Genomic DNA, 14,842 nt, shown 5'->3' on the forward strand with positions numbered 1-14,842 from the left:
GTAAGGGCTATTTGACCAAGAAGGAGAGTGATGGACTGTTGCATCAGATGACCTGGCCTCCACAATTCACCGGACCTCAACCCAATTGAGATGGTTTGGAATGAGTTGGACCACAGAGTGAAGGAAAAGCAGCCAACAAGTGCTCAGCATGTGGGAACTCCTTCAAGACTGTTGGAAAAGCATTCCAGGTGAAGCTGGTTGAGAGAATGCCAAGCGTGTGCAAATCTGTCATCAAGGCTAAGGCAGGCTACTTTGTTTAACAGTTTTTTGGTTACTACCGTAATTTCCGGACTATAAGCCGCTACTTTTCCCCACGCTTTGAACCTCGCGGCTTATACAATGACGCGGCTAATTTATGAATTTTTCCCGCTTTCACAAATTCATGCCGCCAAAAAACTGAGCACCGTCACATACTGTGACGTAAATCGAGCGCGCTCAAACTTCCCATCATTCTGATTACGGTAGTCATTTTGTCACCCTCATCATGGCAAAGACACGGAGAAATGCATATGATGCAGCTTTCAAGTTGAAGGCGATCGATCTGGCTGTTGGAAAAGGAAATAGAGCTGCTGCACGGGAGCTTGGCCTTAATGAGTCGATGATAAGACGTTGGAAACAGCAGCGTGAGGAACTGACCCAGTGCAGAAAGACAACAAAAGCTTTCAGAGGGAAGAAAAGCAGATGGCCCGAACTAGAAAATGAGCTTGAAGACTGGGTCAACACACAGAGAGCAGACGGCCGAGGTGTTTCAACTGTGCAGATCCGACTGAAAGCCAAAACAATCACCACCGCAATGAAGTTTGAGGATTTTAGAGATGGACCGTTTTAGTGCCAGCATTGGTTTGTGGTGGTAAATTGACAGCTACGAAAAATATAGATGAAAACTCTCTTGGTAAATAGTGTGGTCTACAGCTTATCATGAGATACTCTACCTCAAGTGAGCAAAACCTTAAGACTTCCTTAATATTAATTTAGTGCACCAGCAGTTATTTACAAATAGACACAGACTGCCACCCCTTGTCTTACCGGAGGCAGATGTTCCGTCTTGCCGATACACGGAAAACTCAGCCAGCTGTATGTTATGCATGTCCTTCTTTCAGCCACGACTCAGTGAAACATAAGATATTACAGTTAATGACCCGTTGGTAGGACAGTCTTGATCGGAGCTCATCCAGTTTATTATCCAACGTTGGCTAATAGGACTGATGGTAGAGGGGGACTACACACTCGCCGTCGGATCCTTACAAGGCACACCGACCTACGTCCTCGAAATCTCTGTCTCTTCTTCATGCGAATGACGGGAATTTGAGCCTTGTCTGGTGTCTGAAGTAAATCCTTCGCATGTAGACACGTTAAAGAAAAATCTTCGTCCAGTACGAGGTGAATATTCGCTGTCTTGATATCCAGAAGCTTTTTTTGGTCATAAGAGACGGTGGCAGAAACATTATGTACAAAATAAGTAACAAATAACGTGAAAACACACACGATAGCACAATTGGTTAGGAGCCCATAAAATGGCTGCCATCTCAACCGGCACCATAAATATAAAAGAAAGAAAAGCTTAGGCCTAGCCCCAGAGAGAGAGAGAGATGGAGATATGCTGGCGGAATGATATGACAGGACATGCATTTCTTTATCCTTGTCAGATATAGCAGACGCAGTAGCCTACAGATATATACAGTTGTGGCCAAATGTTTTGAGAATCACACAAATATAAATTTTTACAAAGTCTGCTGCCTCAGTTTGTATGATGGCAATTTGCATATACTCCAGAATGTTATGAAGAGTGATCAGATGAATTGCAAAGTCCCTCTTTGCCTGCAAATGAACTGAATCCCCCCCAAAACATTTCCACTGCAATTCAGCTCTGCCACAAAAGGCCAGCTGACATCATGTCAGTGATTCTCTTGTTAACACAGGTGTGAGTGTTGACGAGGACAAGGCTAGAGATCACTCTGTCATGCTGATTGAGTTTGAATAACAGACTGGAAGCTTCAAAATGAGGGTGGTGCTTGGAATATTGTTCTTCCTCTGTCAACTATAGTTACCTGCAAGGAAACACGTGCCGTCATACATTTACATTTAAGTCATTTAGCGACGCTCTTATCCAGAGCGACTTACAAATTGGTGCATTCACCTTATGATATCAGTGGAACAACCACTTTACAATAGTGCATCTACATCCTTTTAAGGGGGGGGGGGGTTATAAGGATTACTTTATCCTATCCTAGGTATTCCTTAAAGAGGTGGGGTTTCAGGTGTCTCGGAAGGTGGTGATGTGACTCGCGCCTGACCTGGCGTCGTGAGGGAGTTTGTTCCCCATTGGGGTGCCAGAGCAGCGAACAGTTTTTGACTGGGCTGAGCGGGAACTGTACTTCCTCAGAGGTAGGGAGGCGAGCAGGCCAGAGGTGGATGAACGCAGTGCCCTTGTTTGGGTGTAGGGCCTGATCAGAGCCTGAAGGTACGGAGGTGCCGTTCCCCTCACAGCTCCGTAGGCAAGCACCATGGTTTTGTAGCGGATCGAGCTTCAACTGGAAGCCAGTGGAGAGAGCGGAGGAGCGGGGTGACGTGAGAGAATTGGGAAAGTTGAACACCAGCCGGGCTGCGGCGTTCTGGATGAGTTGTAGGGGTTTAATGGCAAGGCAGGGAGCCCACGCAACAGCGAGTTGCAGTAATCCAGACGGGAGATGACAAGTGCCTGGATTAGGACCTGCGCCGCTTCCTGCGTGAGGCGGGTCGTACTCTGCGAATGTTGTAGAGCATGAACCTACAGGAACGGGTCACCGCCTTGATGTTAGTTGAGACGACAGGGTGTTGTCCAGGATCACGCCAAGGTTCTTAGCACTCTGGAGGAGGACACAATGGAGTTGTCAACCGTGATGGCGAGATCATGGAACGGGCAGTCCTTCCCCGGGAGGAAGAGCAGCTCGTCTTGCCGAGGTTCAGCTTGAGGTGGTGATCCGTCATCCACACTGATATGTCTGCCAAGACATGCAGAGATGCGATTCACCACCTGGTTATCAGAGGGGGGAAAGGAGAAGATTAATTGTGTGTCGTCTGCATAGCAATGATAGGAGAGACCATGTGAGGATATGACAGAGCCAAGTGACTTGGTGTATAGCGAGAATAGGAGAGGGCCTAGAACAGAGCCCTGGGGGACACCAGTGGTGAGAGCACGTGGTGCGGAGACAGATTCTCGCCACGCCACCTGGTAGGAGCGACCTGTCAGGTAGGACGCAATCCAAGCGTGGCGCGCGCCGGGATGCCCAGCTCGGAGAGGGTGGAGAGGAGGATCTGATGGTTCACAGTATCAAAGGCAGCCGATAGGTCTAGAAGGACGAGAGCAGAGGAGAGAGAGTTAGCTTAAGCAGTGCGGAGCGCCCGTGACACAGAGAAGAGCAGTCTCAGTTGAATGACTAGTCTTGAAACCTGACTGATTTGGATCAAGAAGGTCATTCTGAGAGAGATAGCAGCAGAGCTGGCCAAGGACGGCACGTTCAAGAGTTTTGGAGAGAAAAGAAAGAAGGGATACTGGTCTGTAGTTGTTGACATCGGAGAATCGAGTGTAGGTTTTTTCAGAAGGGGTGCAACTCTCGCTCTCTTGAAGACGGAAGGGACGTAGCCACGGGTCAAGGATGAGTTGATGAGCGAGGTGAGGTAAGGGAGAAGGTCTCCGGAAATGGTCTGGAGAAGAGAGGAGGGATAGGGTCAAGCGGGCAGGTTGTTGGGCGGCCGGCCGTCACAAGACGCGAGATTTCATCTGAGAGGAGGGAGAAGAGGTCAAAGCACAGGGTAGGGCAGTGTGAGCAGAACCAGCGGTGTCGTTTGACTTAGCAAACGAGGATCGGATGTCGTCGACCTTCTTTTCAAAATGGTTGACGAAGTCATCAGCAGAGAGGGAGGAGGTCATCATTGCTTGCACAAAAAGTGCTTCACAGGCAAGGATATGTGCTGCCAGTAAGATTGCACCTAAATCAACCATCTATCGGATCATCAAGAACTTCAAGGAGAGCGGTTCAATTGTTGTGAAGAAGGCTTCAGGGCGCCCAAGAAAGTCCAGCAAACGCCAGGACCGTCTCCTAAAGTTGATTCAGCTGCGGGATCAGGGCACCACCAGTACAGAGCTTGCTCAGGAATGGCAGCAGGCAGGTGTGAGTGCATATGCACGCACAGTGCGGCGAAGACTTTTGGAGGATGACCTCGTGTCAAGAAGGGCAGCAAAGAAGCCACTTCTTTCCAGGAAAAACATCAGGGACAGACTGATACTCTGCAAAAGGTACAGGAATTGGACTGCTGAGGACTGGGGTAAAGTAATTTTCTCTGATGAATCCCCTTTCCGATTGTTTGGGGCATCCGGAAAAAAGCTTGTCCGGAGAAGACAAGGTGAGCGCTACCGTCAGTAGCTGTCATGCCAACAGTAAAGCATCCTGAGACCATTCATGTGTGGGGTTGCTTCTCAGCCAAGGGAGTGGGCTCACTCAGAATGTTGCCTAAGAACACAGCCATGAATAAAGAATGGTACCAACACATCCTCCGAGAGCAACTTCTCCCAACCATCCTGGAACAGTTTGGTGACGAACAATGCCTTTTCCAGCATGATGGAGCACCTTGCCATAAGGCAAAAGTGATAACTAAGTGGCTCGGGGAACAAAACATCAATATTTTGAGTCCATGGCCAGGAAACTCCTCAGACCTTAATCCCATTGAGAACTTGTGGTCAATCTTCAAGAGGCGGGTGGACAAACAAAAACCCACAAATTCTGACAAACTCCAAGCATTTATTATGCAAGAATGGGCTGCCATCAGTCAGGATGTGGCCCAGAAGTTAATTGCCAGCATTCCAGGGCAGATTGCAGAGGTCTTGAAAAAGAAGGGTCAACACTGCAAATATTGACTCTTTGCATCAACTTCATGTAATTGTCAATAAAAGCCTTTGACACTTATGAAATGCTTGTAATTATACTTCAGTATTCTATAGTAACATCTGACAAAAATATCTAAAGACACTGAGGCAGCAGACTTTGTGAAAATTAATATTTGTGTCATTCTCAAAACTTTTGGCCACGACTGTACAGCTAATTCGTACATTTTCTATCAGAATATTTTTTTATAAAGATAAGTATTATTGTTAGATTACAGGAGTAACTATGGTAGGCCTAAAACATTCTTCCTCGCCTCAAATTCAAGGAGTGCAAGTCAGTTGGACTGCCGGTACGCACTGCCTTCATATCATAGGCCGGCAGTATAATAGCCAGACCAAAAGTAATTAAGTCTAGCCATTGTTTATAGGGAAAATACAAGCAGGATATTATATTGCAGCAAACACAACATTACAGTTGGAACTTAATTTAGCTAAAGAAAATGGCTCAACAGAATTAAACAAACCACTTTTTAAACAGAAGCTTTGAACAGGCTATGACAGCAATATGCGAACAATATTCATTTTACAACCGGCCTACTTATAACCTAACTAAACACAGAGCATAGAATAAAAAAGACAAATCAAACTGAATTTAGCCAACAAAAATGACTCAACAGAATGAAACAAAACATGTTTTGCATATTTAAAGAACTGGTTTAGATGACTAAATAGGCCTAAAATAATAACAATGAGGGAGTTGCACAGTAGCCACACCAAACGTTTCTCTCGTCTTTGTCACCTACAATATTAAAACTTGTCCATACGGAGGACATTCCCCTTGTAGGCATACTCTCTAACTTTCATTTTACTTAAATGAAAAAGGTCTCCATCTTCGCAATTAACAGTAGCCCAGGCAAAAGCCCCTCTCTCTTCAGCAGCAGGTGCATGCATGTAAGGCAGAGTGTAATGAGTGAGAGAATGGTGCTGAAGCGTGAAATCTGGGTTTATGATAGGCAGCCCTGGACAATTTGGCCGGCTACGATTTAATTTACCGTCTTTTAATTTATTTGATCGGCCAAAAGCCGGGTAACGGAAACCTTGATATGTTGAAAAAGACAAGGAGCGAACACACATCATACAATATTACTGCCTCCTACACCTACTGGAACAACCATGCCCGCAGGCCACGTATGTGTGTGTGTAGCGTACCTAGTTTGACTGAGCCCCCGAACAGTGAGCCCTTATCAAAGGCATCTTTCCATGTGAAGGTTAGACACAGCTGCAGGAACACAGAAAGAGAGATTAGCAACATTATCAAACAAACCTAATTTTTTATTAGCGTTTCATGTGTGACATGATTCTCTGTACCACGCAGACACATACTGTATTCTATTGTTTTCAGCAACAGTGTGTATTCTGTATTGAGTGGATGAGAGGTTATATGTACCTGGTTTTCAGAGAAGGGAAACTTGGGCTCCACGGCACACAGCTGATCATAATACCTACAGAAAAAAGAGATGTTATTGACTGTTATTGACTAACTACGCTTGTGCGGAATCCAGATTCTCATATCTGCCTTGTGCCATTCCAGGATACTCTGGAATTTTGTATTTAACCTTTATTTACCTAGGCAAGTCAGTTAAGAACAAATTATTATTTACAATGGATGGCCTAGGAACAGTGGGTTAACTGCCTTATTCAGGGGCAGAACGACAGATTTTTACCTTGTCAGCTCAGGGATTCCATCTAGGAAACTTCCGGTTACTAGTCCAACGCTCTAACCACTAGGCTACCTGCCTCTAACCACTAGGCTACCTGCCTCTAACCACTAGGCTACCTGCCTCTAACCACTAGGCTACCTGCCTCTAACACTAGGACTACCTGCCTCTAACCACTAGGCTACCTGCCTCTAACCACTAGGCTACCTGCCTCTAACCACTAGGCTACCTGCCTCTAACCACTAGGCTATCTGCCTCTAACCACTAGGCTATCTGCTGAATGCTTATGTAAATGTGATATTTCAGGATTGTTTTATTTATACTCAGTAAGAACCTTTGGCAGCCTCTAGTCTTCTTGGGTATGACGCTACAAGCTCGGCACACCTGTATTTGGGAAGTTTCTCCCATTCTTCTCGACAGAGCTTGAGACGATCTGCAAAGTTGGATGGGGAGCGTCGCTGCACAGCTATTTTCAGGTCTCTCCAGAGATGTTTGATCGGGTTCAAGTCCGGGCTCTGGCCAGGCCATTCAAGGCATTCAGAGACTTACCCTGAAGCCACTCCTACGTTGTTTGGCTGTGTGCTTAGGGTCGTTGTCCTGTTGGAAGGTGAACCTTCGTCCCAGTCTGAGGTCCTGAGCAGGTTATCAAGGATCTCTCTGTACTTTGCGCCGTTCATCTTTCCCTCGATACTGACTAGTGTCCTAGTCCCTGCCGCTGAAAAACATCCCCACAGCATGATGCTGCCACCACCATGCTTCACCGTAGGGATGGTGCCAGGTTTCCTCCAGACGTGACATTTGGCATTCAGGCCAAAGAGTTCAATCTTGGTTTCATCATACCAGAGAATCTTGTTTCTCATGGTCTGAGAGTCTTTAGGTGCCTTTTGACAAACTCCAAGCGGGCTGTCATGTGCCTTTTACATTTACATTTACATTTTAGTCATTTAGCAGACGCTCTGAGGAGTGGCTTCTGTCTGGCCACTCTACCATAAAGGCCTGATTGGTGAAGCGCTGCAGAGATGGTTGTCCTTCTGGAAGGTTCTCCCATCTCCACAGAGGAACTTTGTGGAGAGTGATCATCGGGTTCTTGGTCACCTCCATGACCAAGGCCCTTTTTCCCCAGATTGCTCGGTTTGGCCGGGCAGCTAGCTCTAGGAAGAGTCTTGGTGGTTCCAAACTTCTTCCATTTAAGAATGATGGAGGCCACTGTGTTCTTGGGGACCGTCAATGCTGCAGATGTTTTTTGGTACCCTTCCCCAGATCTGTGCCTTGACACAACCCTGTCTCGGAGCTCTATGGACAATTCCTTCAACCTCATGGCTTGGTTTTTGCTCTGACATGCACTGTGAACTGTGGGATCTTATATTGACAGGTGTGCGCCTTTCCAAATCACGTCCAATCAATTGAATTTACTACAGGTGGACTCCAATCAAGTTGTAGAAACATCTGAAGGATGATCAATGGAAACAGGATGCACCTGAACTCAATTTCGAGTCTCATATTTATTTTTTTATTTCACCTTTCTTTAACCAGGTAGGCTAGCTGAGAACAAGTTCTCATTTACAACTGCGACCTGGCAAAGAGTCTGATTACTGAATACTTGATTTAATTATACATTTGCAAAAATGTCTAAAAAAACGTTTCTTCGCTTTGTCATTATGTGGCAGTGTGTGTAGATTAATACGGATTTTTTTTTATTACACTTTATAATAAGTGTGTAACGTAATAAAATGTGGAAAGAGTGAAGGGGTCTGAATACTTTCCGAATGCACTGTATTAGACAGCAAGGCTCTTGATTCAGGAGGGGATTCTCTACTATTTCCAAGCGGAGCTTGATTTTGGAATAATTTAACCACTTAGCTAGATAGCTACTAAATGAACAAACCAAATACACAACTGCAAACCATTTAGTAAATTTTAGACAGTTAATAGATATAAGTTGGAAAACATTTAGTTGTGAACTCTATACTGTAACTAGACCACCTGGCACATGCTGTGAGTGACTCACAAGGCTCCAGTCTTTCGTCCTTGTGTGCTTGTAAACAAACACCACGTAACAGGGGACTACTGTTAAGCTTCATAATGAAAAATTGTGACAGGTGAAATAAAGAACGCAATCTTCTTTATCTTCTAATGTATTGCACAAGTTGAGTGCAGGAATTGACTTAAAAAGTAGCTACAAATATTCAAATGTGTAAAAAACTAAATAATTTAAAACCCCAAATGAAATAGTTTCAACAGTATAGACTATTAAAAAAACATCCCGTGGTAGTTCCAAATACCCTGTTATACAGTATACCCCCCAGGCCTACCAACAACAGTGTGTTGGGAAAGCTGCACTGGCTCAGAGATATGACAGTGAGTCAGAGAGTGGAGTGACTATCACTTGTGGTAATATGCTTCAGTTATATGCTTCTGTGATATGGAATATTCCATTCTCCTGGAATGACAAGACAGAGAGAGAATCTTGTGACTGAGAGAATCCCCTTTTTACTACTGTTGGTATTCCCGGTGGGTCGTTCCACGATATTAGTGCCTTTTACCTCCTTTTGATATTTTAAGTAGAAATTTTGCACAAATATTTGAAAAGCCTTTTATATTAAATTAAGTTTCATTCAATTTGGTCAACATGGAAAATTCAATAAATCCGATTTTTTTATATGAATAAAGCATCCTCTGTTACTTCTAGGAAGATTTTAACCAGTTAACCCCAAAATGTCTCCAAGTTTACACCATCATTGTAAAGCCCTAATTATTCTGAAGATTAAATAAATAATAATGTGATTCATTCTAAGGTAAAATAAACATGTTCCTCATTTTAAGGTCAACCCTGTTACATGAACGTAACTCTCGTTTTAATATGGTGAAACTATTCCTGAAAAAAATAAATATATATATGTATATATAAACAAACATTGACCATCTAATAGTCAAATCATAGTGTTAAAGCAGGTGAGCTCGTTCTACTCCTTTTGGCCATTTTCTGGTGTTTTGTGGTGAAAAACTGAGCAGGTCGAGCATAACACGTCAACCCGTTACCCATAGATAGAAATAATTTAAAAAAAATCTAGCCTGCCTATTTCATTGTAGGGTTGTGACGATGCCAGTATCACAATATTTTTTCTATGGCAAAAATGTAAACACGAACCAGTCCAAACTCTTTGGTCCTTTAAAAAAACATCTGTAAGTAAAGTATTGTGTGCTATAGTATGGAAAATAAATACATGTGACTCTGGATGACAACATAATGTTGTTTGTTTCCAACATTAGGGCGTTTTTCCCCATAAAGAAGATAAATCCACTTCGTGTTTTGTTTCCTTGCCGCGACACTAACGAGTATTGCAATTAGTGATGCACCGATGACATTTTTGGCCGATATCCAATATTTTCCTTGCCCCCAAAAAACGATACAGGTAACCGATATTTTAAATGTGAGCGGCCTTTTGAACATTCTGGTACAGTTAAATAGTTAACACACACACGGACGCAGCGGTCTAAGGCATTGCATCTCAATGCAAGAGGCGTCACTACAGTCCCTGGTTTGAATCCAGGCTGGATCACATGAATGGGAGTCCGTGATTAGGAGTCCCATAGGGCGGTGCACACTTGGTCCAGCGTCGTCCGGGCCGTCATTGTAAATAAGAATTTGTTCTTAACTGACTTGACTAGTTACATAAAGGTTACACACACAGACACAGACTGACCAAAAAGTTATTTTGTTGGCATTTATGTATGTCCCCATTACCAGTAAAACATAATCAAAATCTATTTCTTTCACTTACTTGCTGTGCTTTCGTTGTTCATTTGTTCAGTCGTTTCATTCTCAACCAGGATTTTTATGGAATGCCGTTTGGGTCTTTGCGTATCAAAAAATATACTGTTTAACACTATTTGACGTGTCAAATAACACAACATAATCTGTTTCAGTAGCTATAGTTAGCTAGCTAGTAGAATTATGCTAGCTAACTATATAGCTAGGTGTCATCATCTAAAATAACCCTAATTTATAAGAAAGTTCTTATTTGATTAATGGTGTTTTTTTTATTTTGAAGGCAAACCGCAAATTCCACTATTGTGCCTAATACTTATTGTGGCTAGCTTCACATAACCCAGTCCGGTCGAGCCTCACTAGCCAGATGAAGCTAGCTGCCTGCTTATAACATTAGCTTTGGACAACAGGGTTAAGTAGCTGGCTAGCTATTTATTTTCATGAACTGAAGTTAAATTTCAATAGGCGAACAACAATTGGCAACCTAGCTAATACTTACTTACAAGGATTCCTAAATCATTGCTAAGAATAATGAAAATGACTGCAGTTCCTACTGGTCATTGATTTCAGGCTGGTTGTATTGGTGCTAGCTAGATACAAAGCTAAAGCTAGCTACCCCAGAAGTTGCGGTCGAACAAATGATGCTTTATTACCAAAGCGGCATTGTAAACACATTGCTCGTGGCCGGTGTTTGCTTGTTTGTTGACTTTTTTGTGCAGCTTTAACAGTGCTACTGTATCTTTTTTGACACGTAAAGACTCAAACGGTGTTCCATAGTATATGTCGTGAAGCTCATAGCAGTGACGCTATTACTGTGTAACTCCGGTAGGGCAACATCGGAAAAATAGCGCACTTGGTATTGTTAACCGGTGCTCGACCAGTTGGCGAAAGCCAACATCACCCACGACAGAGAACGTTTGATTATCAAGGGAAATTAATTCCATTATCTTGGCTTTAATGGATTTCGCCTTTGAGTTGTTTGGCTGAAATTTTGACTTGTTGACTGCTCGAGCCACACAGCAGACATTGTGGGCTAGTTTAGGAATGCTGTGTTGCGCAAAATTTTACGTGGCGTCATTACGTCATGTACCTTCGTTATATAGGTATGCACGTCAGCTGTGACATGGTTTTGCACATCGGCGTTTAACTAGACATCGGCCGATACCGATGTTGACATTTTTAGCTAATATCAGCCGATTCCGATATGTTCACCAATATATCGTGCATCCCTAATTGCGATACTGGTATCGTCTCGGACAAAAGGCACCTAATTGGAGGAACAACCCTGGTACTATAGTTGACTCTCAGGTCAGAGAGAGGGAATGAAGGAATTGTAAGGAAGGATGGAATGAGGGGTACTTACAGAAGTGCAGTGTGAGAATGGGAAAATAAGGAGAGAGGGAAGGTAGAAGAGTAGGGAGGAAGGGAGAGGGAGGAGAAGAGCGGTCGCTAGGTGGGTGCACTGAAGAGTTTTAGGTACAAACAATGATTACCATGGTTACACTAAGATTAGCAAGGTTGTGACTACCTGGTCATGCTATGGGACCAAAGTACATACAGAATTTGCATTTTTGGGTACATTTCCATTGGATCCATTACACCGGGGTAGTTCAAGTGGAAGGTGCGCACCTCAAGTATTTGATGGAAAATATAATTTTTTACCGTTTAGAGTTCTGTCCTAGCCAGGTCTGCTGGTGACTAGTCTACTGCTGCTGACACAATGGCAGTCTGTCTGCAGGGCTGTGAAAGGGATATGGAATACAAGGCCTGTTGCCATAGCTACCTGGCACATGGCTCGCTCTGTACATGAGCTGAGAGCTAAGAGGCTACAATGCTAAGATTCACCTCCTAGGCATCTACCCACTCTGTATAGCAAAGCGTAGCCAGAAAGTTAACATACTGTAGGCCAGCAATAGCATGTCCCTATCCCACCTTGTAGTTAGGAAGCCTATACTAACATTGAATAAGTTCCTCCAACAAACACTCCTTAGAGCAAACAGAGATGCCAAGGCTCTATTGTAACTATTGTAATGCACTAGTATTAAATAATGCTCTGTGGACAATACGATGGTAAACTATTAGTCAATTGATTCTATACAGGGGAGCAAAGTCTAAATCCTGCTCATATCACTAGTAGCCTACTGTATAGAATAGATGACTGGCTGGAGAAACTGAGGATAGAAAATCAGAAAAGTCAATAGGTCACCACTCCAAGATACGTGTGGTGATAGCACACAGGACTGGAGACACTTCTTTGGTTGGGTAGCGGAGGTTTGTTAACCAAATAACAGTCCAGTTTCCTCCATGGAACTCTATGCAAAACATTCCTACCATCTACCAGTGTGGGTATTCTTTTTAGATGAGATGGCTCGGATTTAGCTGAATAATGCCTCCGAGGCAGGCAGACTATATTAAATGTACATTATATAGCATAGCCTATTTCTACTCTGAAAGTTATGTATGTTGCATCCTCCCACCTAGATCTTGGATCAGTTGAGTATCTATCAAGAAGCGATAGTGAGGGACCTTCCAAGAGGTCTGAGTCTTTATAGCACAGGAGGTAATGTTAGCCATTCTGAAACGACCCCCACATAACCCTCCTGAAACTAACATTACTTGTATAATGTTGTAATAACATATCAATAAACACTAGCTAGAAACATGGAGATTTTGATGACGCTAGAAAATTTGACAATGACACATTCAAATTTGATATTGGGCTGGTCAAACTGACTCATGAGGATGCCAGCTAGGAAATACCCCTGTCAGAAGATACATACCCTACCATTACGCTTGTTTACACATCTGCACTGTAGTCTGAACGCAACTATGGTTACATTAAGACACTGTGGAGCAGGCGCAAGATAAGGGTCAGAAAAAGTACCTCAATGCAGGGATAGGATATGCCACTGTAATCCACATTTTACCTTTATCCACACTGCTCAATCGAGAAGATTGAAATACTGCTTGTTTCCCATAAAACTTCCCTTTCCATCCTCAGGCTAGTTAGCAAAATGACTGCGGTGGCTACTGCTAGTCAGCATGAGGACTAAAGGGCATTTTTCAATCTTCTCAATGGAGCAGTGTGGATAAAGGTACATTTTGGAGTACAGTGGTATATCCCATCCCCATATCTGTGCAGGCTTTATGGTGTCTTAATATAACCATGATTGCGTTCTGACCACAGTGCATACCACTGTAAACAAGCGTAACTGTAGGGTCGGTAACTTCTGGCAAGGAAATAGCCATTACTTAATTGTCACTGTTTTATGCTGATGTTTATTGGAATTGGCTAACAAAAGTTAGTTAACTGGCTAGCTAAACAAGCTAGCTAGTTACTTTACTAATTGACAGCAGGTTCATTTCACATGTAGAAAATCGTTATTGAGAAATTACAGTAAGCATCACATGGACATTGATTGTCAATGCGTTAACTTCTAATAAATTGTTAAACACATGACTCAAAACTGCTTCCGAGAATTTCAGGGTGCGGCAATGGAGTTAACTAGCAGCCTAGCCATTTCCAAACAGGTGAAATAGCTAGTTAACTGTTAGGTGGCTAGCTGGAGTTAGCTAGTTACGTCAGTGCGGCAGTATTTCAAACCTCAGGAGGATTTCCAGCGAGCTTTCGTGTTTGTCGAGCGGCCTCCCCAGAGCACTCTTGCGCAGCTTGTTCAACTCCTCCACGGATCGGATATACTCAGCTTGATCCTCGCCCGTTGGGTATGTCGCCGTAACGAATTTCGAGAGCGGTTTAACTAGTTCGACTTCAGACGACTTCTTTAACGGGACAGAAATAAAAGTCGCCATTTTTGGCCCGCGAAAAGTAACAAATAAAATGTGAAAGGACTATCAATCGGCAAAAACAACAAGCGACTCCTCACTTCCTGGATTCTGGTGCAAACGTCAGAAGACGTTGACGCATAGAGCGAGCTGCGCAGACGCAGTGAGGGCTGGACAGGGGCAAGACAGGTTTTTGATATCTCGATGTATTTTTTTCTTCATGTTATTGGATGCTTACATTAAGGGCTATATTTAGACAGGACATGTCTATGATTATTTATATTTAAAGGTGCAATATGCAGAAATCGCTCCGCCATTTCTTGGTGGCTAAAATTCTAAAAGTTTCCCTAATTTCAGTTATGTAGTGTAGAGAATCATTGTACGATCTTAACTGCTGTGAAATATATTTTCAATAGCCAAAAATATTGTATTTTCAGCTGTTTGAAGCTGGTGTACAAAACCAAAAGTACAAGAAGCAAAAATACACTTAAGGGACGCATACAAATAGCGCACATATCTACTGCTTCTGAGACTTGCTTTCAATGAGAATGACAGATCTATAACTCACATGTCTATGTGAATTTGGTCAGGTTGCCCAAAAAATACATATTGCAGCTTAATAAACTCAGCAAAAAAAGCAACGTTCTCTCACTGTCAACTGCGTTTATTTACAGCAAACTTAACGTGTAAATATTTGTATGAGCATAACAA

At 43.2% G+C, this 14,842-nt stretch overlaps 1 protein-coding gene across 1 annotated transcript in view; it reads right to left on the reverse strand.

Annotated features, from left to right (window-relative positions):
* pdcd6ip (programmed cell death 6 interacting protein) overlaps positions 1-14,241 on the reverse strand; it is a 41,885-nt gene extending 27,644 nt beyond the window's left edge. The window contains 3 exon segments of the mRNA XM_023975748.2: positions 6,071-6,140; positions 6,309-6,363; positions 13,953-14,241. Coding sequence (XP_023831516.1) covers positions 6,071-6,140; positions 6,309-6,363; positions 13,953-14,158 — 331 coding nt within the window. The 5' untranslated portion in view covers positions 14,159-14,241.
* Positions 14,242-14,842: the final 601 nt, after the last annotated feature.

The sequence above is a fragment of the Salvelinus sp. IW2-2015 genome, linkage group LG31, assembly GCF_002910315.2.
Source record: "Salvelinus sp. IW2-2015 linkage group LG31, ASM291031v2, whole genome shotgun sequence".
Lineage (NCBI taxonomy): Eukaryota > Metazoa > Chordata > Actinopteri > Salmoniformes > Salmonidae > Salvelinus > Salvelinus sp. IW2-2015.